This window comes from Falco rusticolus, chromosome 4, assembly GCF_015220075.1.
Source record: "Falco rusticolus isolate bFalRus1 chromosome 4, bFalRus1.pri, whole genome shotgun sequence".
In the NCBI taxonomy this organism is placed as follows: Eukaryota; Metazoa; Chordata; class Aves; order Falconiformes; family Falconidae; genus Falco; species Falco rusticolus.
The window spans coordinates 76,869,050-76,894,988 of NC_051190.1; the positions used below are offsets into that span (position 1 = coordinate 76,869,050).

At 41.8% G+C, this 25,939-nt stretch overlaps 2 protein-coding genes across 2 annotated transcripts in view; one reads left to right on the forward strand and one right to left on the reverse strand.

Moving 5' to 3' along the window:
• The window catches only part of LOC119147660 (probable acyl-CoA dehydrogenase 6), a 90,132-nt gene extending 77,143 nt beyond the window's left edge, over positions 1-12,989 (forward strand). Inside the window, exons 7-9 of the mRNA XM_037386942.1 lie at positions 4,298-4,459; positions 4,672-4,822; positions 12,048-12,989. Coding sequence (XP_037242839.1) covers positions 4,298-4,459; positions 4,672-4,822; positions 12,048-12,054 — 320 coding nt within the window. The 3' untranslated portion in view covers positions 12,055-12,989. The remainder of the gene's footprint in view (positions 1-4,297; positions 4,460-4,671; positions 4,823-12,047) is intronic.
• A 1,586-nt stretch (positions 12,990-14,575) lies between these two features.
• Positions 14,576-23,018, reverse strand: BET1 (Bet1 golgi vesicular membrane trafficking protein). Its single transcript, XM_037386943.1, has 5 exons — positions 22,872-23,018; positions 22,747-22,804; positions 19,691-19,806; positions 16,621-16,677; positions 14,576-16,052 (listed from the first exon to the last, which is right to left on the reverse strand). Exons 2-5 carry the CDS (start codon positions 22,763-22,765, stop codon positions 15,897-15,899), a joined length of 348 nt encoding a protein of 115 aa, XP_037242840.1. The 5' UTR covers positions 22,766-22,804; positions 22,872-23,018; the 3' UTR covers positions 14,576-15,896.
• Positions 23,019-25,939: the final 2,921 nt, after the last annotated feature.

A 25,939-nucleotide genomic window follows, 5' to 3' on the forward strand; every position in this document is an offset into this window, starting at 1 on the left:
TGCCAGTCCTGCAGATGGTTTTACATATGTTCAACCACAAGTGCTTTGCTGAAGCCTCAGGTGTGCAAAACTATGCACGTGCCTTCAGCAGTTTTGTGATTAGATGTGCGTGTGTAATCCTAGTGCTCACTTGTGGCCCTCAGAAGGACGTTTCTGTTCCTTCTGAGTTCATGACTATTTGCGTGACATTGAAAATTGCCTGCTCTAGGGCCCAGTCCTGGCACCCTTGCTTTCACTGCTTCCTAAAACTTGGAAGAGGCAGTTGACTGCCATTCTTTTCTTTCTCTCTTTTTTGGGCATTGTTTTGTTGTGTTGTGTTTGGGGTTTTTTGTTTTGTTTTCTGTTTTTCTGTATTATTAGTATCAAGCAAGTATTGTGCTCCAGCCTTCTCTTTGTTTATTAATTATCTTCTTTGTGGCCAGATTTCAGAATTTGTGGGGAGTTTCCTTCCTTCTTCACTTTTTTTTTTCTTTCTCTCCCCCCCTTTAAATGGAATTTTAAGTCAAACAGATTTAAAATATAAATAGAAAACTAGTTTCCTGGAATTGCAAAATTTGGTCACAGGTGTGGTCTTCTGAGTGAAACATTATGGAAGTTGCTGTGTTTCTTGCTTCATTCAAAGAGAAGAGTTGCTAGGTATCTCTCCCATGTTATGACACTTGGTAAACACCATCCATTTGTGGACCTGGTGCATGGATCACAGGAAAAGTATGTTGCTGTGGCAAGAAAGCAAACAGGTTTTTTGTTAGTTGCTTCACTTGGAGGCAAAGACGGAGTTCAGTGTGTGTGAGAGAGCAGAATGGCACTTTTGTAATGACCTCTATCTGCTTCTGTACTCTCAGTTTTATGAGCACCATTGAGTCATGGCCAGTAAGCGGCATGACAGATCCTTTTGCATGGGCAATGCACGTCTTTATGAAAGAGACAGATTGTTCAGCTTGGAACTCACTGTACATCTCACTAGAGGGTGATCAGCCACAACCTAAGAAAAATATATTAATTTCCTTTTGTTTGGAGAAGAGATGCAGCAAGGCAAAGTGTGTTTACAGTGAGCAGAAGTTTCAAATGGAAAAATATAAATCAGATGGAGGTACAAGGAAAAAAATATTCTGCATCTGGCAACTTCACGTGCTTTCACAATTCTCAGCTGCATCCTTAGGTTGCCCTAGAGTGATATTTCCTGCACGTGCTGTCTGTTGAAACCCATGGGGCCAAGGTTGTCTGAGGATGTGGAGAACATTATATGAAAAAAGAGAAAAGAAATATATGGGGGGTGGGTGGGGAATGTTCAGAGAAAAATTAGTTTCACTGTTAATGGAGTTTCTCTGTACTTGTATGACTGGCAAAGTATTGTGTGCTGCTTTGTCGTACAGGGCTGTTAGCAGCCATGGTATTCACGACATGCGGTGTTTCATTGCTGTTTATTGCACAGCTAAGCTTTGCCATGTTAGAGCTATGCTCGTAGCTCTCTGTAGTCATGGCATCACAGAACGGTTTGGGTTGGAAGGCACCTTTAAAGATCATGACATCCAATCCCCCTGCCATGGGCAGGGACATCTTTCCCTAGACCAAGTTGCTCAAAGCTCCATCCAACCTGACCTTGAACACTGCCAATGATGGAGCATGCACAACTTGTGTGGGCAACGCCTCAGCACCCTCATCATAAAGAATTTCTTAGATTTTCTTAGAATCATAGAATGGTTTGGGCTGGAAGTGACTTTAAAGATCATCTAGTTCCAACCCCGACATTCTTCCTTATGTTCAATCTAAATCTACCCTCTTTCAGTTTAAAACTAGTGCCCCTTGTCCTGTCACTACAGGCTGTGGTAAAAGTCTCCCTCCATCTTTCTTACAAGTGCTCTTTATATATTGAAAGGCTGCAACAAAGATTCCCCAGAGCTTTTTCTTCTGCAGGCTGAACCACCCCAACTCTCTCAGCCTTTCTTCACAGGAGAGGCATTAGAGCCCTCTGGCCATTTATGTGGTCCTCCTCTGGACGTGCTCTAACGGGTCCATGTCTTTTTTGTACTGTGGGCTCCAGAACTGGATGCCATGCTGCATGCGGGTGGGGCCTCACAAGAGCAGAGTACGGGGGCAGAATCACCTCCCTCGACCTGCTGGCCGTGCTGCTTTTGATGCTACCCAGGACTGTCCTTAGAAGATTTCCTCTGTTTATTTCTGTGTGCAGGTGGCAGTCCCAGGAATAAGCAGAAGGGCAGTGATGGCAGTTAGGGAAACAGGAGGATGGATCAATCAGCTGGGGTGGGAAGGAGGCAGTGAGGTGGACAAGTGAACACTCTGAGAGCACTTTTCCCAGGCCCCCCACTCCAAGCCTTGATGCATGGTGACAGCCCGAGCAGAGATGGTCCAAAACCCCTTCATGATCTTCAGCACTTTTGCAAGCAGGACCTAAATAGGTGTTGGCCTGTTCCCTATCACCCTGTCCTGCCCCTGCCTTGTCTTTGCCGTTTCTCATCTCTTCTTGCCCTGGTGCTGGTTGCTGGGAACCACGTGAGCCATGCTGGAGTGCCTTGCTCTGACAGACCAGCACAAGACTAATCCCTTGTCATTATCACTCCTACCTCTGTTCTGCTCTCCTAGAACTGGCATGTACTGTTTAGTTTCCCTGCCAGCAGCTCAGACTTGGCTGTTTGCTTCCCAGGTATCATTTTAGGGGCAAGGGACAAGAGGTGCCTGGACACTTCTTGCTCTTTTGGCATCTTCCAAGCTGGAGGCTGTAGACATAGAAGTGAAAAACATGTTAGTGTTATGCATGCTACAGTGTTGTGTTACATAGTCCTTTGGAAGGACAGGGATGTTCCTCTGTACGAGAGATGTCCCTGAAAATCACAATTTTTTTTCTTGTCCGGAAAACCAGCAGTAGGGTGGCAAGGCAGCATAGTGTAATAGCACAGAAGAAATGAGGACATTATTGTATATGCTTTTTTGAAAAATAAGCATTGAGGCTAGTTGCTTGAGAAAGGAGGGAATAATATTTAAGGAATGAAAAAAGCTGATCACCTTGCAAAATGTGGGGACAGCATGTGAAACATGAAAAGTAGCGCTCTGTGGAAGAGCTGGTGGACGATCATGGCAGGGTCAGTTGGTGGAATGCAGAGTCTTCATATGAGAGCAGTATAGGGATGAAGTTTAAATAGAGGTGCTCTTGAAAGTGATGCAAAAAGGAATATGGAAGTATACCAGGCTCCTGTTGTGAGTAACTGGCAGGTGGGAAAAGGGATTTTGTAGTAGTCCAAGGCTTGGTTGTATTTTGCATTTCAGATTCGGGTTTTTGTGGTTTAGATTCTATATGTGAATGGACGTGGATATGCATATTTTGAAAAAAGAAAATCTGACCCTTCTCATACAGATGGGTTTGTGAACTCTGTTCCTCTCCCTCTTGCTTGCCATAGTGACATGGGACCACATTTGCTAAAAAAAAAAAATATAAAATTCTCCACAAATTGAGCACCTGCTGTTATCCTAGCTAGGCTGCAAGAGCCTAGCCCTTCACTTCAAGGGTTCTTTGTCTTAGAAAAGAAACTTCCCTTTTCTTCTTGTTTAAAATAGGGTATCTCTAAGTTTGCTCAAAAAGTAGCAGCAAGCTCATTCTCTTGCTTTAAAGCAGTGTCTGCTATCTTTATCACATGTCTTCCAGCAGTATCCTATTTTGATTCTGTTCCCGTTAGAAGCACTGTTCAGTATTTATTAAAAAGGGGCTGCGAATCTTAGTGGTTTTCCCTTCCTTTCTATACCGGGATCTGGTCACGGAATGCAGACTAGGAAGCAGCCTGTTTGCGTGCCTTCATCTCTGAATTGGTTTCTGCCTTCTCCCTGCCTTCCTTGAACAGCATTCCTCAGTGAGCACAGTCTCTGCCTGCAGGTGTTCTTTTGGGATTGTAACAAACCTTCAGGACACAGGTAGCATGGAAAACAGGAGTTACCACAAGCTTTTGCTTGGGCCCCAAATGAGGCATTAGGGATGAAATTTATACACTCTTTGTTGCATACTGCTCTCCATGACTTTCCTTCCCTCCTCCCCACCCCGCTTCGCTCTCCTCTGAGTTTTGACAGGTTGGGGCTCAGGTGAAATAGGGATAAAGAGGCCTCCAAGGTGCAAGGAAATACCAGACTTTTTTTTCAGAATTGACACGGCACCTCAAACTGAGCGTATGGAATAATGTTCTTTAGAAACCCTGATTTCTTGTACTACATGAAAAAAAAATCTTTGTCAACAAGAAGGAAAACAACAGATCTGGCTAAAACGATGTCATGTTCTGTCTTTTGCTTCTTCAAGTCCTGACGCCGCTGGAAATTATAATACAAGAAACTATTGACTACACTCGCCAGCGGCAAGTGTTTGACCAGCCCATCCTGCACAACCAAGTCGTGCACTTTCGCCTGGCCGAGCTGGCAACCGACGTGGAGCTCCTGCGCTCACTGCTGTACCGCACCGTGGGTGAGCCCCCAGCCTGCTTCCCACACCCGCCGCCCTTCGTGCCCCCACACCTGCCGCCCTTCGTGCCAAGAACACTGTCAGGCTAAAGGAACATGGAGAGGCGATGGCTAGATGCAGGCTGTTGTCGGTGACTGTGTGTGTTAACTGTGCCTTTTTTTTTTGTAGCTCTCTATGTGTGTTAACTGTGCCTTTTTTTTTTTTTTTTTTTGTAGCTCTCTATGTGGAAGGCAATGATGTGACAAAACTTGCTTCCATGGCTAAGCTAAAGGCAGGTCGTCTGGCCCGTGAAGTGACCGATAGCTGTCTCCAGTTTTGGGGGGGAATGGGATTCACCAGTGAGGTTCTGGTGAGCAGGTTTTACAGGTAAGCGAGTGAGTGGTGAAAATAGGAAGAGGGTTTACTGAAATTTGGCCTCTTACATATCCTGCTAAAAGATCACCCCTTGAAAAGAGCACCAGCTTCTCGCTAGCGTGACTGGTATTGTCAAACTGAATGGCCTGTCACTGGCGTACATTGATCCTGGAGTGACATGTGAATGTCAGGACACAGGGTGCCTATTCCTTTGCTAAATCTTGGCTTTCTATTACAACTGGGTAGTCTGAAACTATCCACGGGTTAACTTGAATGTCAGGTGAAAGAAGCAAACTCCATGTTTTCCCTGCTGGTCCTCTGGTACCTGCCAGACAATGGTGTTTTTTTTCTCTTTGCCCTTTGTTTGCTTGTAGTCTTGATTACAACGGAACTAAAGCAAACTACAAGCTTTCTTCTAAAACCATTGAAAATCAGCTTTACCTTTTTCCCTAAATATTTGTGTGAAACAGGAGTTCACCATCAGGCTCCTGCCATAGTCTTTTCTGACAGCAGTCTCCACTTGATTAGTCATACCAGATACTGTGAGACGCCTCGTATGAGAGACGTAGGTGCTTCCAGCAAGCTGTTAGAACATTAAAATGCTACAGAGGCCTTTTAGCAAATTAATTAAAGTCTCTTCAAATTTTACCATGTATCTACTTAAAGGAAATTCTCTCTAAGCAAACAGGTTTGTTGGCAGCTGATAGGAAGGACCAAAATGGAACTTGCATTTTCTTGCAGTAACAGATCTCAGTTCAGCCCTTATATATAAGATATCCAATCAAAGGCTAGCAAAATAAGTTACTGGTTCAGTTAGTTGAAGGTTTTGGTGAATAGATCTGTGTAAAGTGAGAGCAGAAACACTTAAATCTGTAGAAAGCTCATTTCTTCTTTTGTAGATTAAGTTACTTTTTCTTTTTTTGATAGCATTTTATGAACAGAAATGCTATTGTGGTAAGTCAGAGAGATCTTCAACCTTTTTGACTGGTGGGTTCCTGAACTTTTCTGGTGAACGTACTCACTGCTGTGTGGTGATGGTTTTAAGCCAGCTGTCAATACGATGGTTTTTCTCAAGTTATTTTCTCCACAGCCTCTTTATTAGTGGCTAATGGTCCCTGGTGACGCAGATGTTAAAAGCTTCTGCAGTAGGCACCCTGAATAAAATTAATCCTTGTCTTGAAGTGCTTACTGTCACTGTAGTAATAAGTACAGATTAATGTGTAAGTGCTTTTATATAGCTTTGATTTGTCTTTAGATTTCTTAGTGCAGTGTATTATTGCTAACTGTGGGCAGGGCTCTTCTGTGTGAATTCCTGACTGGTTTCTAAGTATACCAGCACAGTCACATTATTCCCGAGAAGAAATCCAGAGTATTTCCTAGTGGTATAAACTGTGTAGCTGGCTAAAGAACTATCTGTCTGGCTATAAAAAAAACCCCACTGTTATAAAAGAGGCTAAAGGTGGCGTGATATCTAGACTCCAAAATTTTCTGTGAATCAGTAAAATTCCATCACTGAGTAACTATAAGCTCCTGGAAGGGGGAAGCATTACCTAAATAAACAATTACAGGTTCAAGTCAGAATCTTGTTCTCTGTTAACGATAAGCAAAACAGTAACTTTCCTAAAGCAGTTCTTTGTACAGCAGTCTGAGTAACCATTCACGTCACTGTGGTATTTGTCACCAAGCAGCAAACAGCGTAACTGCACAGCATGACATCTAGTCACCATGTATAAAGATTTTTGTAGCATAATCCTTACCAAGTTTCCAAGGAAATGTTAGTCTTTGACACGTCCGGATGTTACTCCTCAAAGAGCACACAGTATAATCCATGGTTAGTACATGAAATCTTTGAATTTTAGTCTTTAGTGTTGGTGGGGAGATAATAAACAGACCCAACGCAAAACTGCCAAATGACTTTATTCAGATCTGTCATCTTAATCATTAGTCTTTTAAACTTTGTAGAACAACTGACTTTTCTAAAGTGTAGTATTCTCTAGAAGGCCTAAGATAGCTGTTTTACCATGTAGGTGTCTATACTGGGCTGATTTTATATACGTGAATGTTTCATTTTGAGCTGTAGGGATTCTGAGGAGATTGGGTTTGAAAAAAAAAAAGTTTTGAGCCCAAATATCAAAGGGTTTCACAGAAAAATACAAGCCAATATAAAAAAGATTAAGAGTGGACTTTCCAGACTTTACCATACTAGCAGGACGCTGGAGGAGAGTGCAGAGTGGAGTTGTGTTTATTTTTCTCTCCCGTGTATGAAATGCCTCGAAGACATCATGACTTAGGAAAAATCAATTATTGAACAAACCCACAATCTATATGAAAACCCCAGGCTATAAGAGATCAGAGGGAGGAAAACCTTTTGTAGCAATTATATTGCAATTTTTCAGACTTCATAACGTCAGTTTTAAAAAATTTCAGGTAGCGATCTATATATTGTAATTACATACACTTCAATTGTTATAAGAACTTGTCCGGCCTTCTTAAAGAAGTTTGGGGTTTTTTAAAGTTACGATTGTTTCTAAGTACCAAACACTGTGTCTATCTGCTGCCACTTCTTACAAGTTTTACTTTTGTGGGGGTGGTGGGAAGAGTGCTGATTTCTTTACTTGCTGCATTGTGAAAGACTCGAGAAAGCAGTAAAAATATTGACTACTCATGTGAAATAGATAAACAGCATTGCAAATGCACATAGCTGCAGAAGAAAAACAGGTGGGTTTTTTCCCCTCAACTTTTGCCTAGGTATTGCAATATGAAGTCTTATTTGTACTTCAGGCTAGTTAAAAATCAAGCTTCTGTATAAAGTGAATTTTTCTGATAAGTAATGCATTTCCTTCTAAATTATTTTTGTATTCCTCCCCTTTTAAAGTCAGTTGAAATATTTTATTCAGTTACTTTATTTGATTTTTTTATATTCTTTCATTCTTTACAAAGCATGTCTAAACTAGAATGAGTCTAGACAAACGGGGGGGTTTTCCATCGGTCTTTGTCATTATTCCAATTCATGGTTGTACCAAATGAAACCAAACCTATCCATTTCTGCTGACAAAACCAATTTGCTCTGAAGTCAGTAGCTAACTGTCGAGACAAGATTTAGTAACGATTCCTCAGTCACCTGTGAAAAACAAATCCGTAGCCTCAACCTTTGCCTGCAGAGGTTTTGAGACAGATGCACGTCTACCACTTTGGTAGACTTTTATGAGGACCTGAGAGCACGTTTGGCGAAGCACGTGACATCTAGCTCTAATATGGCAAATCAAAGTACGTAACTGTACAGCAGTGACTTGAAGGTGGAGCTATGCTCCAGAGCGGGCGAAGGCGATGCCCGCTCCTGCTCAGCTGGCCCTTCAGAATGCCCCGTGGGGGACACAGGCAGGGCCACGTGAACTGGCAGACACAGCTGCTGGTGGCTGGGCTGTCCCAGCCTGGCCAGAAGCCTGCCACACTGGGTGGTATCAACTCAGACTTCTCCCTCTGGATCAGTGTCTCTTTTAGATGCTGCTTAATTTGGACAGCCTAGAAGTAATCTAGCCGAGTCTGAAGATGCAAGAAGTCACAAAATACTACGTCTCAGGGTACATCAGTATATTTTGTTGAGAAAAACCTTGCCAGTAATACAACTTCAAAATAATAAGTGTGAGAAAAAAGGGTAAATAAATAAAGGTTTCATAATCAAGAGCAATTTGTGCTGAAAGGGGGCAGTGCGTAAATGGCCTTCTGGGAAGCAGTCATATGCTGAGACACACAAACTGGGAAGGATTTACCAACGGCCTCCGAAGCAGGGAAGCAGGGAGCAGCGTCTCCGAGGGACTGCTGCTGTGAAGCCAGGCTGCTAGGGAAAACTAGAGGTGGAGTCACCAAAACTTGCTTTCTTCCCCACGTCTGACCAGCACCGATCGCTGCTGGAAAAGGGAAACAAGATGACTGAAGTTTATTTTCTCAAGACTTCAAAGTTATGTAGATGGTGGAGCAGGTTCCTCTCGGGGTGTTTGTGAACAGAAAGGGCTTTTTAGATCACGATGCCATTCAAGAGGAAAATGTAGCGCAGGATGGCTCCCTGAGCAAGCACTTTTTCAGTGGCAGGTAGTAAAGGTAGTGGGACGCACAACTGCAAACACCCTCATGTTTTATCAGCTTGAGGCTAGAGACAGATTTAGCGTGCCCTTAGCTGTGGCCTCAGTGCCTATATAGAATGTTACAACACCAAAAGCTTTCTTTGTGCTGCGGGAAAGTTACCTGTCCCTACTTCATGGCTAGTGAAATCACACGCAAGGGAGAGCTCAGAGTGGAGCCAAGCACCAGCCCTGATTTTCAGGATAACAGGGCCCAAAAAGTTTACAGGCAGAGTGATGGACTGCGCTCAGCTTGTGCAAAACGAGGGCTGAATGGTGCTCTGGGTGCAGAAGGGTCAACACCAGCCAGAAGAGGAACGTTAACTGAAGGACTATACTGGATTTTACTACTCAAGAGCACATTCTGGCTGTAAATTAGAGGATTCCTAATCATTAAAACAACTTTTTCATGTGACAGCCTTCAAATCAGGATAGTCCAAGATTAAAGGGATCTTGTTCTTTCCATCTCAAAGTAGTGCTTGATACATTTCTGAAGGTTATATGACACGGTACCTATGGAAATGGGAAATCTGATTTGATGACGTGGAGGGTCTTCTGTTCCTTTTGCTGCCTAACTAGAAAATGATAACCTGGATTGGGTTTGGTGGGTGGGAAAGGCTCCTCACCCTCCCTCCTAAATGCAGTTTTTAAACTCAGCATTGAATAACTTATTTTTTTAATCTGTCAAAAGCTTTTTAACACTTACCTCTCTTGATTTGGTTGAGTAGAGTAAGTCTTACCATCTACAGTAGATGTTTCAGGTGCACAGGATTTCCTGAATGAGAGCAAACTCTTTGCAGGGAGTGTTTTAGGAAGGCAGAACACAACGGTCAGTATTAATCCCTTTCCTCAGGCAAACTCCCGCTCTCTAAGGGAAAAGCACTTAACAACCAGCTAGCTGTCTGGTCCCTCAAAATGACACCTTTACATAACTGTATGGTGTGTTGCAGGCTGGTTCCTCACTGTCCTTGGTCAGAGTGAAGCCATTACAGGTTGGTGCTCACCTCAGCCGGGCTGCAGGTAGTGCAGGACATGCTGCTTTGTCACAGGGGCCAGCCGACAAGGCCATGGAGAAATAGAAAGCAAAGCGCTGCTGTGACAATCAAAAGCATTCTAGGGTAGCCTACTAAAGCAATAAGATTCTACTATTTATATATATTAACATTATTTATATGCTGCATTAATATGCATTATTAATATAATATAACAATATCAAACAATAACCTTACACTAAATAGCTGAATACAAGCTTCCTTACTAGTCATCTTCCCCAGCTTCCTCACATTAGTATCCCTGGCAGGACCGGTAGGTCCTGTGGTTTTGTCTTTCTTAAGCTTGAAAACAGTCTTGTTCCCAGGAAGCGGGGCCTGCTAGATTAAACTCATTTGAGTCCTTTGTCATTTTGAACCTCTACAACCAGGTGAAACTTTCTGTCCTGTCTACCCCGGGCAGAGATTGACATACTCACCCTGCCTGTGTATTCTGTAGGAAACAGTCCTTATCCTCACCCAACGAGACACAAAATATAATCACCAGCAATTTTGTAAAGACACACACAGATATACATATATACAGAGACACACACAAAAACATACATGACATGTTTTGGTTTTTAAAAAACCCTGCATTGTATGCGAAAACCTGACAGATGTGAACACTGACATGTGTTGTCACATACTACAAATGCCAGAATCTTACCACCTTGCCTATCTATACGTGGAATAGCCATGTGTCCAGGATTCCTGCTGAAAATGGAGGACTTTTATCAGCATCACAGAGTTCTGAGGGTTAATTACTTACTGTTGCTACAGTGCTGCGAAGATGCTAAGCACTGGCAGGGGCTTTCTGCAGCTTGAAAAAGCAGACAGCACCACAGCACGAAGAACAAGTAACCCACCATTGTTCCAGCTCTGCTGCCTTCAACAAGGCCCCCAGGAAGGTGGGGAATCTTCAGGTTATTGAATTGAGTAGAGATAGTTTAGCAGAACTGTTTCAATGTTTTGGTGATTATTTTTTTTTCTTCTCCCTGAAGGAGAAAAGAAATTTGCGAAGAAAATTGCTTAAGGCTGCAGTAGCTCCCAGTCTGGCTAACACAGGGAACCTAGGCAATGCTGTTACAGATAACTCAGTGATATCAGTGGCAGTTATTAAATGAGTGCAGTTAGAAATATCAAATCAAAAGTAAACAAGCTTGGAGGAGCCACTACTCATTTTTAAAGCAGAGAGGCTATATATACACACTATAAAATACTACACTAGAATACTAATGCTGTACTATGTAATACTATACAATCCTAATATGGATTATGCCAGATGTCACAAAGCTTTGTGATTGGGGAGACCAGGATACTTTTTGGTTAAAAAACAAATGAAAATTGTACCACCTCCATAGAACTCTCCAATACCTCATGCACTGACTGACTAATACTCTTCTACGACCACCGTTAAGCGTAAGTGTTGCAACGCATTTTGCTGCTGGCCCTCCAAAAACTCCCTCCTCTCCTAAAATTCAACTGCACGCTTAGGCACCTACGCTTTGGCAAAGGCAACAGCATGGATGCTGGGGAAGTATGCAGACACCTCACCAGGAGGAGGCAGAGGATGAGGTGTTCTGCAGATTACTGGCATGAGTAGTAATATGTAGGTTATTCGAGCAGGCAGTCCAGAGAAAACCTTGGGAAGAGCCTGTGATGCTGAGTATGCCAGTCCAAAGTGCTAAGACCTAAACAGAGGTAGGTCTTCTGGAGTTCAGCTGCATGAGCTCTGACTGGCCTAGCAGGAGCAGTTGTATGCTATGAGACGTTTTAACGTACTTCAAGATTAAAATAAGTTTTGGCAAGTTAAGGTTATTTTGAAAGAATCTGAAAACTGTATGTGCCAACCTATCTTAAGCCTTTTGATTCTGAATTAGCAACATCCGTTGTACACAAAAGGGTATTACACTGTTGACAACAACATTTCTCCACACCTTGTATGTACTTCTCTGTAACATCAGAGTTTCAAATATATAAAGCAAGCTCCATAATAATGCATAGAGGAATAAATGGGTATATACAGTTCTGTACTTGTTCATCTGTATAACATGCAAAGTTTAAATCTACTCTCTTATATTTCTACAGAGACTGAGATTAATGTCGATTAGGAGGTGGTACAGATGAAATCATGCTTTCCATCATATGCAAATACATGGAAATGCTTCCAAGCAAGTGATACATCTCCACTCTTCCTTGAAAATTAAGAAAGCAAGAGCATAGCTCGTACTGCACACTGAAGGTTACAGCCAGCACATGTTTCAAGGGTAAAATAAATAGAAAATGTAACAGTAATTTCACCATCAAAATGCTTGTCAAGGTGTTTGACCATTATCATTCTATGTGTTCTCCAATAACAAATTTCTGTTGATATGAAACAAGTGAAAGCATGGGGCCTCCTTCAAGAATTTTTTTCCCCATTTTTTTCAGTGGGTTACTGCTTTGGGGAATCTAGTGACCCACACTAAGCACCCAGAACAAATGCCTTCTTTAAATCATGGTATATCTACATTTTAAGAGCAACTAAGCCACCAATTAAGAAACAGAACTTCCATATGGATATAGCTATGATTTCACTAGTAGCTTAATCTAATTTCAGTGTAGCTTTGCTTTCAAGATCAGTAATTAAGGCACAAATTGTTCCCTGTCGTATTCGAATACTGGAACAGCAATTTTGCTCTCAATTACAAGCACCTTCCTTATCTTTTACTTCCAGCAAGTAGTCATCAAAATGAGTTCTGTCATCTTTGCCAAGTTCACATCAACTTGCACTACACTGTCATGGATGTTTGGTGATGGGAGCAGGGGTTGATCTTTAGTTGTAGAATTCTACAAACAGTTGTTTAATTGTATCTGAAGCTTTTGGAGGCCTGAGTTTCAGCAGTAAGGTATCATGTTTTGTGTGTAATTATTAAAGAAAAATACTAAAAATAAACATGTTAATATGAAAATTGTGTGTAATTACTTAAACTCTTCCTAAAGCAGCCATTTAAGCCAGAAGAGACAACCCATATTATTGCAAAAAAAAAACAAACCTTCAGCAGAATTGTCTTTGTAATCAAATGGATGTGTTGATTATGCATTTTCTAAGGAATCTCCATGACACTGTAAGGTTAAGAGTTTGGTAGTTAAAAGATGGTATTTCCTTCCACCTGGAAATAATCTCTATGATTGCTAGATAGAGTATAAATATTGTGTAAAAGTTACGTATAAAAGATCTAAAAAGCAATAATAATAATAATTGCAGTATTCTTATGTAGCTTTTTTTACAAAATTTACAAGTTACAAAACGTAACTAATTTTTACAAAGTACAATTAATGCTACTAGTATTTTCCTATTGTATCCACTGCAGTGTATTTTATTCTACAAGATCATACCTACAGCATCCTGAAATCTTGCCATTTGTAAATTCTACGCCCTGCCAGAGTAATACTTTTCCACCAGAAAATAACCAGCAAAGCAAGTGCAGATGCTGAGGAAGATTCTAAGGCTGTAACCCGTGATTCCCACCAACTGCCATTCCCCTTCCCCGAGTGAAATACTCTCAAAGCAGTTTCACCTTTACACAGTCACCTTAACCATTCTAAGCAAACCTGCAGGATTCCAGTTCAGATTTTAAACTGAAAACTGACCTTTTACTGGAACTGAAGAAAGGAAAATATGCTACATGCTGTAAAATAACATAAAAACATACAGAAATATGTCACAGTTTTAACTATTTAACTTTCAGTTACATTTCAGTTCAGAATGTTTGTGTTAAAGAGCCTAATGGAGTTCTGTTTCAGCACTTCATTAAAAAGGCACTTGTGTGTTTTCTAATAAACATATATATTCCCTGTGCTTAAGCCTTCTCCCCATTTCCTGCCCTATCTAGATAACAACAAAAAAATAACCCCTCTTAAAGGAAGAAACACAGAAAGGATGACATAGGTTTAAAATTATACACACACACAATACACTTCCCCTCACTTCTCCACACCACGCAGAATGGGGGATGAGGGGGAAGGAAGAAGACTTAGTTCCTATTTTGCATGAATTACCTTTTAATCTGGTTGACATTTTAAAATGAAAATCCTGTTGCTCTTACACATGATCTGAAGGACTGGTAAAAGACTCTTACCACTATGTGCTCTGTCAGGACTTAAGGGACACTGTAGCATATTCTTCAGAACTAAGGCAGGAACTGTATTGGCCATATAGCTAGCTGCATCCACCCATTCTTCTAATTTATATTAGGTGGTTAAAAAGTTTTCCATTAATTGGTATGGCAGATTGATTGCTTCAAGAAAAAAAATAATTGTTCAGACACCATGTTTAAGAGCCAGAAATATACTTCTAGAAGATGATCAACTATCAGGGGAGTGTGGTTGTCAAACAGGTATGTCAGTAATTATCATCTCACTTGTTAGGTACCTTGCACGCCACTGTCTCATGAAAATTATACAAGTGCATTAATTTTGGATGGCAATATTTCTTCCTGACTAGCTTTGGGAATGCTATACTTGTTTAACAAGCCTAGCAATTCCCATGTAAGGACGATACATTATCCTGGTGTCAGTACTTAGATGTTTTTTGTAGAAGTACTGTAGACCTTTTAACAGGCAAAGATTAAATAAGGTATAAATATTTGAGCTTTAATTACTTTTACACAATCTGTGTAGGTGGTGATTTACATGCCATACTTCCATTATATATAAAATCTGACATGAAAGAAATGTAGCATATACTTCCATTTCTTATTTTAACAGTGCTCCCCACACAAGTATAGCCCCTTAAATGCTGCACCATTTCAAAAAAATAGACTGGTATTCTACAGTAGAAAAGAATGTATATAAACAACACTAGCTAGAATACTACAGGACACTTCATTTGTCAGTTCATAATTAGTTATTAATGGCAACACGTTATACAGTATTTCTAGAAAAGTTTTTCAAAATTGTAGATACAATTTCAGTATCAAGGAAACTGAATTTTTTAAATGTTAAACCCAGGAATGTGATGGCTTCAACTATCAGAAACTATTTGGAGAGCCAAAGCTAAGTTTTCAAAATAAAAACCAGTATGACAGTACCTTCAACAGGTGCATCATAATATACTGTAATATAAAATTCAAAATATCTGACCTCATATTTCAGTCATAATGCAGTTTAGATTTAGGAATCATCACAGACTGAAAAGTAAACATACTAATGGTAAAAGCTCTAGTGATTCAATGAAATCATTAAGTTTTAGATGCTTTAAATATAAAGGAAACATTTGTACTGTGTCCATATTAATTGATCCCAATGATCAACGGCATTTGCTTAAAACAGTAGATGTATAAGCATGATTTGTTACATTTAAATAAAAAAACCCAACCAACCAGCTTTAAGTAACTTCTCCCCATAACACACAGTTTAAGCTACTTAAAACACACACACTATCAGAATTTTGGGGGTACCACTATTATACTTGTTAGCTTCAGGCCAGCCTTTTAAAAATCCACAGATAAAAACAATTTAGAAAGAGCCAAGTATTCTTCGTGCTTTTGCAACCTAGAAATTACTGTATGCCTGAAACTGGAGCTCTAATTTAGAGCATGGCCCAGAATAAAAAGCAGAATGAAAGCCTTGTAATTCTGCAATTACTTAATATCCAAACAACCAGTTTTCTGGTTTTTTTAAAATCAATTCTAAAAACTATTTTCCCATAAAAAATCAACTTAATCTGCTAGCAGTCTCTGCATATTTACAAATGATCCCCCCAAAACAGGGGACGATGGGAAAAATTCTGATACATTAAGAAAACTATATATAACATCGCATTAACAGTTAATGCAATTTACAACAATTTCACCGTGTTTTATCAACAGAATATGCCATTTTAGATCAATGTCTTCAATAATTAAGACTGCTTTATAGCTGAAATGACACAATTTAAACCGGAGGTAACATGCATCACCTCAGTTTAATAATCCAATATACTACAAAAAAAACAAACAATGCAAAGAGCATCATGTAACATAATAGCTTTGTCTGGCTTCCTCTAGAGAGTGTTCTCAGTCTGCCCATAGTTGCACCTAGAAGTCCACCCGCAGAGTCAAAATCATTATCCTACATGTAAGAAAAACAAACAAGGGAACAAAACAACAAAAAACATGTTACTCTGAGGAAAAAAAGATTACCCCTAAAGCTTGCTAACTATAGCTTTCCTGTTTTTTTCAAATTTGCCAAAATTAAAATTATTTCAGAGGCAGCTTCTGAAATTAACTAGAAAAAACTTTTGCCCATTTATCCAGAGGTATTTTTTCTCCAAAACAAAGCAAAATGTAAGCAAAAAAGGCATTTCTGACTTATTTTTTGTTTCCCTCTCCTATTGTTAAATACAATTAAATATAGAACTGCCTTTTTAATAATACTATACATTTGCTATGTATAGTATACAACAAATAGTTGTATCTGAAATATAAAGACCTTGATTATGCCTTGGAAGTAATGCATCTACATATTTATCTTTCTGAACAGAAATACTACTGCTGAATTAGTCACATTTTAGAGTCAACAATAAGCTGTCAATGCTTTAATACAAATGTTCATACTAAAAGAAGGCATTTAGTAATTTACTTTACTAACTTCTTAATCCTGCCCCACATTTAAAGAAAGATAGTGACTAAATACTTACCATATCTGATAACATTTTATTTTGGTTTTTAACTTCTGTCCCAATTTCAATGGAAAGCTATTAAAAAAATCCGAAAAAGTATTACATATGAGTAAACAGCTACACATAGATTAACCAGTCTAAAATACATGACATGACTAACACTTTCCCAGGTAAAATGTGAAAACAGTACCTGGTATTTTCAAACAACAAACCAGCATGCACAGTATTCTGTCAATAAACCTTAGGAAAGTACTTGTCATCTGACTAGATGAGTCTGAAGAGTGTCGGAAGGTTACTAAATGCTCCTCCTCCCCTTTTCCAGAGAACTCCTTACTAGAATTATTGTGTGGACTTTCAAAAATTCAAGATCTAGTCAAGGCTCAGCAGCAATTATCCATTTCCTGGAACACGCATTAAAAATACTCGCACTCGGCACAGAGGACCATAAGCACTCTTTCTGCCTCAGCGTTGCTGGAGTTGACACTTGTAACCTGCTAATGCACCTCTTTTGACAAGCTGCTGCTGTGCTATAAATGCTATTTTCTTTTCTGAACTTGTCTATTCCTTCTCTGCTTTGTGTCATGAAACAGCAAGTGCACAGCAGGACAAGGTGGCAAGCCGTGTATGTAAGCGAGTCAGTTCTAGAGGTAGTAACTAGGGTCAGCAACAGCCCAGTGATCATTCAGCACATCCCCAGCTATGAGACAGATCAAAGGTCAAGCAAGAAAGTCAAGTCGGGTAAGGGTCGGAATAAGGGAGGTATGAGACCAGGCGCAGACAGAGCTGCAACACAGCTGCAACGCAGCAAAGGCAGGGGCTAGTCAGGAGGGCCCTGGCTTGAAAGCAGCTCCCAAGTGAAACCAGGGAGAACCCACACTGTGGCTTCTTTGCAGTTCTTGCTCCGTAACAGTTCTTACCAGCATGCTGGCCTTGAACAACCGGCTCAACTAGAAGGAATGGAAATGTGCTCCTGGCCCCCAGGCTTTGGATTTGCCAAGACCCACATGTTTTTTTGTGACACAACCTAAATCTCATGATTTCTTACTGCTGCATTTCACTGCAATCTATAATCAAGAGTGAAACTGATTTTACATCGGGCTTCTAGGAAGATTATCTGAAGACTATTCCATATTCCAAGATTATTATGTTGCACTAAAAGATGAAACTGTAGAAAGAGCACATGTGCCGCTCCATGGGGCACTACTAACGGCACCGTTGACATACACTGATTTTGCAATGTAACATACCAGAGAAGGTACGTTAACTTATTCTTAACTTACTCTAAATTACTATTCTAAACCTAAGGTTTTAGTTTCTGTTGGAGACTGAACAAATAATTTTTAAGTAGCAGTATTAGCAATAGGACTTTGAATGAATTTAGGCCTAGTAATTCATTGGCTTGTACAACATACATAGAAACAGCACCTATAGCTAAGAATGTATTTTATAAAATCTTAAGTTGTTAAGAAAAATAAACCCACGTAACTTTAATCACAGTGCTGTCTTTCAGTTATACTTGCTTGAAATAAGTCCTCAATCTCTGGAAGGAATCAGAATCATTAAAGTAACAAACTTCTCTTTCAGAGGATATTAGCACACTATTTAGAAGAGCTGTTTTCACATTACAGAATTATCAGCAGATACAGCAGAAACTGATGAGCCACAAGGGTAACCGCAAGAAGCAGTGATCCATTTTCTTAAATGAAACAGAAACTGCTTATTGACCTAAACTCAAAAGTTTCTACTTTCTGTGGGGGCAGTGACTCATTCTGTAGGACAGTAAGCCGTAAGTAACACCAGAGCTGTCCTCAAGATCAGCAGAAAAGGACACCTCTAGCTTAAAAATCTAATTAAAGGAAGATTCAGTTATGCAAATGAATGATTGTACATTTTGACTGACAATAATTCTTCCTTGTATTTGTATTGGATTTGTATGGCAAAGTTTTGGTAGTGGGGGTGAGCTACGGGGGTGGCTTCTGCTGAGAAGCTGCCAGAAGCTTCCCCTATGTCCAGCAGAGCCCATGACAGCCAGCTCCGAGACTGACTCGCCGCTGGCCAAGGCTGAGCCCATCAGCAATGGTGGTAGTGCCTCTGTGATAACATATTTTAGATAATGTATTTAAGAAGGGGAAAGAACTGCTGTACAACAGCAGCCAGAGGAGAGGAGGTGCTCCAAGCGCTGGAGCAGAGATTCCCCTGCAGCCCCTGGCGAATCCCATGTTGAGGCAGGCTGTGCCCCTGCAGCCCAGGGAAGTCCATGGTGCAGCAGATCTCCTGCAGCCCAGGAAGGACCCGATGCCGGAGCAGATGAGTACCTGCAGGAGGCTGTGACCTGTGGGAAGCCCATGCTGGAGCAGGCCCCTGGCAGGACCTGTGGCCCCATGGAGAAAGGAGCCCACACTGGAGCAGGTTTGCTGGCAGGACTCGTGATCCTGCAGGGGACCCATGCTGGAGCAGCCTGTTCCTGAAGGACTGCACCCCATGGGAGGGACCCATGCTGGAACAGTTCTTGAAGAACTGCAACTCGTGCAAAGGACTCACATTGGAGAAGTTCATGGAGGACTGTCTCCTGTGGGAGGAACCCCATGCTAGAGCCGGGGAAGAGTGTAAGAAGTCCTCCCCTAGGGAGGAAGGAACAGCAAAGACAACACAACCCCTATTCCCCATTCCCCTGTACCACTTGAAGGGAAGAGGCAGAGAAAATCTGGAATCAAGTTGAGCCCAGGAAAAGGGGAGGGGTAGGGGAAAGGTGTCTTAAGATTTGGTTTTATATCTCACTACTCTACTCTGATTTAATTAGCAGCAAATTAAATTAATTTCCATCATGTCTGGTTTGCCCATGATAGTGATCAGTGAGTAATCTCTCTCTTCTTAAGTCCTTATTATCCATGAACCTTTAGTCATATTTTTTCTCCCCCTGTCCAGATAAAGAGGGGAGTGATAGAGCAGCTTTGGTGGGCATCTGGCATCCAGCCAGGGTCAACCTACCACAGTATTAAATGTATGTTTTAAACTAAGTCTACTGCTTCACTGACCCATATATTTTAATTCAATAAATGTGACGATACCACTGTAATTAAATACTTACTGATTTGATGGCACTGACTTTTGTACGCAGACTTTCTGTTAACCTTTCATTTTCTTCTTCATAAACACTGTACCCACTGTTGGTATAGCCATAGTTACCAGCAGGTGCTCCATCACCTGTAAGCACAGTAGTCAGTAGTTACAGAAAACACCACTGGAGCAAGTGCTCTCTTCACATGTGGAAAAGCACTCTTTAAATTTAAAAATGCATTTCCTTAACATCACCATTGGCAATCGGGAAGAGGCACCGCATGTTCCTCAGACAGAGATTCAACCTTTTTCCAAACACGTAAGTTATCTTTCAATATGCAAATCAAAGGAAAAAAATGAGGAATGGCTCTAATTTAATACTATCACGTTTTTTCCCAGACAGTGTTTTCAGACAGCTTCTATGGAAAACAACCTAGTCATTACATGGAGATGTGAAGGAAGCACTGAGGCCACGACATAGAACAGTAAACCTAACTGAAATGAAGAAAGTTGAGATCATTCTCCAACAAAAACAAATACTGCTTTATTTAAATGAGGTCACATACATTTAAAGGAGAGAGCATGCTCCGATGCTTACATGTTTCTCCACAAACAAGTCCTCAGACCAGAAGCCAGGCCCCTGAGCAGAACACTGCCATTTCTGTCACCATTCTGCAGTTCTATTCCCACTCCTGCCTTTTGTTTTTTTGGGTGATGGAGCTTCAGGACTGTTACCCAGACAACTGACTCAGGAGTACACGGAGCAGAAGGGAATGAAAGCTCCTCAACTCCACACCGTTGCTTCCTCCAACCTCTACTAAAAATCTACAGGCATCAGTTGGGACAGCTGCATGGGCACAGGAGAATTAAACCTGTGTCCAGTCTAGACAAAAATCAGTCTTAGACCTCAAACCTAAGATCTGAAATCAAAGAAGGCGGACCAAGACTGAGAAAGGCAAATAGAAAGGAACTATTATAAGCTTTACAATAAAGATCCTACTATATTAATTAAACTAGCAATCTGGTTATAACACTAATCAATATTTACATGACTAGTCAGAATGCCACACTAAAGTTGCCTGAATGCCTTCGGTTAATTCCTTTTCAAGGCACTTCAAGATTTTTGTGTTTGAGTGCCTTTTTTCTTTTTGAGGAAAAAGGGAAAGGAGAGAGACGCCAACCACATTCACAGATAAAGCTCCATCTCAAACAGTTTAACTCTGTGCTTGGCACATATGATATTAAGACTTTAAAAGAGAGAATTACAATGCTACTTTGACTATATATATATAATTTTATATTAACCCATAACACCATTCATTAAATTTAACAATTTCTTAGCTTGTACTTGTAGTAAATTGCTTTAATGTTATTCTGTAAGTTAAGCTGGTGACAAATTCTCAACAAGACTGAGTGAAATGTATGTTTCCATTTCATCACTGTGGGAGTCAAGAATTTTTTCCCCCCACCTAAATTAGAAGCCAAATATAGAAAGCTGATTAAAATGACATAATTTAGAGTCAGGGTTGTTCTCACTGTGTTTTGTTTTACAAATGCATCTAACTACAGTACTTCCTACCAAATTACACACAATTTTGAATATGTTTATAAGTTAATATACCACGCAGCTTCAGGCCAAAATACTACAACTATGATCCTCACACAGACTATGACATAGCAGATATGAACAACTGCCCCAAAGCTTTTAAACACCCACAGTTACTTCTATATATGTAATAGAAAGCACAATGAAGAAGCCTGGCTACAATTGTTCACAGGAAGGACAGAAACTTCAGCATGTCAGTTCTGTGGGCTGTCTTGCAACACTGCTCATTGACATGTAACATGGACATGACCACAACACAATCTGCAGTGTAGAAAAGAGGTACGAGGTAGCTGATGACAACAGCAGAAGTACCGGCGCCCCAGCTTCTATTTCCAGCCTACTAAATAAAAAGTAATTCTGAACTGACAGTTGAAATGTCAAGGCAAAGCAGAAAACTTTGCTGCAGCTGGTAACAGACATTTAAGTCTTCTGCTTGACCATCCAGCAGATTTTTAAACTGTTTAGTTTCAAAATGTTCCTTAAGGTATAGTCTGCCGGAGGACATGCTCTTACACCTGCGCTCCTTCCATAAACATCCATCACTTCACTTTTCCAGAAACAGCATACTGAGCTGGATGGCCTTCAGTCTAACCCCCCTCAGTTCACACCCAAGAGCAAGCAGTTAGTCTGACAAAGAAAACTACTGAAGGCGTAAGCATCATCAAATGCCTCCCTTTTTGTGATAAACATCCCAAGATCTCTCTTGATCTAGAAAGAAGCACATCCAAGACTTCTTTTAACTTGTTAAAATCTTATTACATAACAGCATAGAACACACACACAGAGCTCAGCCATATGGCATGTATCACACCCTAAATCCCCACTTTCTAGGAAGTACCAGAAGTCTGTCATAGATTCTGAGGCATAAACATTACCTAAGCTTTACAGTGCGGTCACAGCACCTATGTTCTAGAACATGACATGGCAGGTCAAAGTTTCTTTATAGTCATCAACATGACTGCTGATTGAAAAATGAGGCCTGAGCTTCTCAAAACACTCAGCAGGAACTCTGCACAGATTATATCTGTGATAAACTGACAACTGTTGGAGGGGTGGGGGGGTCGTTTCCCCCCAGACATAGCAGGTAAACATACAGAAGTAGTAAAGTTAAAACACAACTCCTAATTTGTAAAGGACTTGAGTGTCAAGAGTGACAAATCTGTCCACCGAGGAAACACGGCTGAAACAACACTGCATTAGAACCATTCATTAACACAATTAAATACAGATCCCAGTGCTGTTCCCTAAATCCAGCCGAGCTCGAAAGAGAGACGGAGGAACGGGTAATGGCTCCGCTGGCGAGCCCGGCCCGCCGGCCCCGCCGCCCCCACCGCCCTGCCCGGCTTTTCACCCCCTCTCCCGCTCCGTGTAACCCCCCGGCACCAGCCCAGGCTGCGCCGCCCCCCGCCAGGCCGGCCGGGGGCCGTGGCCCAGCCCGCCGTGCAGCCGCAGGCCCCGCCGCCGAGGTCCGCCGCGCTTACCCAGCCCCGCGCGCCTCATGGCTGTGCCCGGAGCTGCCGAGGGGGGAGGAGGAGGAGGGGGGGGGAGGAGGAGGAGGGAGGGGAGGAGGAGGAGGGAGGGGAGGAGGAGGAGGGAGGGGAGGAGGACGGGAACGGGAGCGGCTCCCGCGCCCACAGCGCCTGAGGGCAGCGGGTCTCGGCGGGGCGGGCGCGGCCCAGGCCCAGCTGCGGCCCAGCCGCGCCGCTCGTCCAGGCGCCGAGCGCCACGACAGCGCGGGCACCGCGCGGCCCGCTGGGTAGGGCGGGCAGGGCAGGGCCGGGCCGGGCCGGGCGGCGCCGCCCGCGCGGCCTCATGGGGGCTGTAGTGCCGCGCCGCGGGCGGGCCGGCGGGCACAGCGGGCAGCGCAGCCGGCAGGCCCCGGCCCGGTGCCGGGCTCGAGGGGGCCGGCTCTGTCCCTGTCCCTGTCCCAGCCCGCCGGCTCTTCCGGTCCCCTGGGCTGGAGCGCGGGGCCCGCGGGGCCCTCCTGCAGCACCCCAGGGCGCTGAAGCAGTATGGCATTTCTCAGGGGACAGCGTGACAGGCCGCTGGCCCACGCACCCGCCGTGTGCCCAGCAGGCCGTGGGAATGGCGCTGCGGGGCGCCGGGCGGTGAGGGTGCGGGACGGGGGCAGGAGGTGGCAGGGCAGCGCCCTCCCCGCACGGTCACCTCCCGCACGGTCACCCCCCCACGGCTTCAGGACAGGTTCCGTTACGTATAACCTGCCCTGAATTCACTCATTACACTGCCTCTTGCAGCTTGCATTACGCTTGTAAGAACTGATCCAGAAAGGCAGAGGAAATGGCCTTCGGTACGTTACTGTGTGTAAAGGGAAGATTCTCAGCGGTTGAAACTGGCAGCCAAAAAATTAAAATTCAGCGCTGAGTGGAACTACCACAACCTCCCTCCCCCACTGTTTATTTGGAAAAAACGAGCATACTACTGCAGCATACATCAACTCAAACTGGAAACCTGTGGATTTAATTATTACCGAACCTTCAGTTCTCTGAATGATTTACATTTCATTTGCAAAGATTATGTCTCCTTTATTCTTTAACCCCTTGCAATGCTTTATCAGAAACGGGATTTACCTGCTTTTATTAAAGGCACAACTCTGTCTGTGTACCAGTGGGTTGAATTTATTTCCCAGGATGATAGCGGAATGACTGATCAGTACCCCAGCACAAAGCAAACAACATTGTGGAGTCCATTCAGAGTTTGCTGTGTCAGGTGTAGCATCCACTGGACTATAGAAGCTGCCTTAGCTTTTCCAGTTACAACTGGCTGCCATATCATTAATTGCTTTGGCATTTGTGTTCTGGTAGGAACCAAGACACCCAACATGGGCCCAGGACCCACTTGTATAAGCTACATAAATGCAGACCAAAGCTCATAGTTTGATGAGCTTGCAGTATAACAGGACTCTTCATCTAGGCAGGTAAAGTTGTAGAAGGAAGACTAAAATTACGCTTGCCAAATGGAAGGCCTATGCCCTCTGGCCAACATCCTGAGTAACTGTTGTAAGACACTCCACGTATCTTTTTGCAGTGCATAAATACACAAATAATTGCAGCGTTTCTTTTCTCTCCACTTGTCAAAGTTCAGCTGAGACATTTAGTCTTGTATCCGCCCAACTTTAGGAGAGACACTGAGAAGCTGTCCATTTACTTCTCAGTCACATTTGGATTCCTACATCTCAAGTAGCATTATAAAAAGTTAAAAGAGTATAATGTAGAAACCAGCCCTTCAGTTTATTTAATATCTGATGATGTAAGCAGTTTATCCAAAATTTCAACTAAGGCTTTAGCTGCACATACAAAACAGAAGAGAATGCTAAGGAGAAGAAATGAATGGCAGAACTGTCACCTGTACTGTGCAGAGTGAAGCTAATCTCCGTGGGATTTTGTCTGCAACAGCAGTTCCTACAGGAGTTTGTAAACTGCCATCGCCGATGACTTCAGACTTGATTTACATCAGTTCAGGGAAATGTGTCAGTTGTTTCAGAGAAGGGAAAAGTACTACCACCAGATTAAAGATGCAGCTTGTGGTAAAACCATCTGAAGTTCATAGATGGGTCCATTTCTTACCTTGCTGGGACAAGGAGGTCTCTTAAAGGATTACATGCTTAAAACAGCAAAATGTAGATGTTGTAAAATTTACAGAAGATGAACAGATTCTGTGAAAATATTCTTCATGAGTGCTTCAAATTTGAACTGGGTTGCAATATCCTCATCAAACACAATTTCTGAAAGAGGGTAAGGGGGACTGTCTATGCAGTAACTAAATAACCAGAGAGTAAAATTGAGGCTCCAAGAGGCAGGAGGAAAATGTCTTGTGGAAACAGTTGGGCTGAGTCTGTCATTGTTATGTATTTTATTTACATTGTTTTCTTCATATACCATCCAAGAAAATTATTACATTTGGTGGCATTGCTATATGAAAAGATTCTTCTTTACAGTATTTACATGTTCTGTGTTACCCTTCCCCCTCCCAGATCTTCTTCCATTTTTCAATCAATATAGATTTATACATAACTAAGTAAGAAAGGTACATCTCCCCACTAGGACTGTAGTTCTAATTCATTGTTAGGGGGGTAATTTTTCATATTTAATTTTTACTTAATTTTTCTGTAAAATAAAATCCCAATTAGTCACATGCAAGGTGTTCACAACTCATAGTGTTTATATCTATAATCTGCTTATGATGTTTTAAAATACCATACTGAGCCTATGTAAAATTTATAAATAGCACATTTAATTCTTCACAGTTTCTTACAGCAAAGCATGGAAATGATACTGACATGATTAATATTTGAAATCCATTTTAATTGTATTGAATTAATGTTTTCATACACTGGAAGTGCCTTATAAAAAATTAATTTTATAGTTCTCCTGACATTACGATAATGAAATCGCAATTCCATCTCAGAGGCTAGACGTAGAGATCAACTGGGTATCATTAATATTCACTATGTTTATGGTGTATTTCCATTGATTGGTTTTATTGATATTAATAATTTCACAAAATGAGTCTGTGAAATAAATGCATTTTTTCTGTCGGTGTGACTAATTGTACTCCTGTTGGCTTTCCAGCCTGTTCCTGGCAGCTCTCCCACACCACACAGAGGCCATGCCCTAGACTACTCGGCTTTGTAAACCAGCTGTGTGTGCTTCGCAG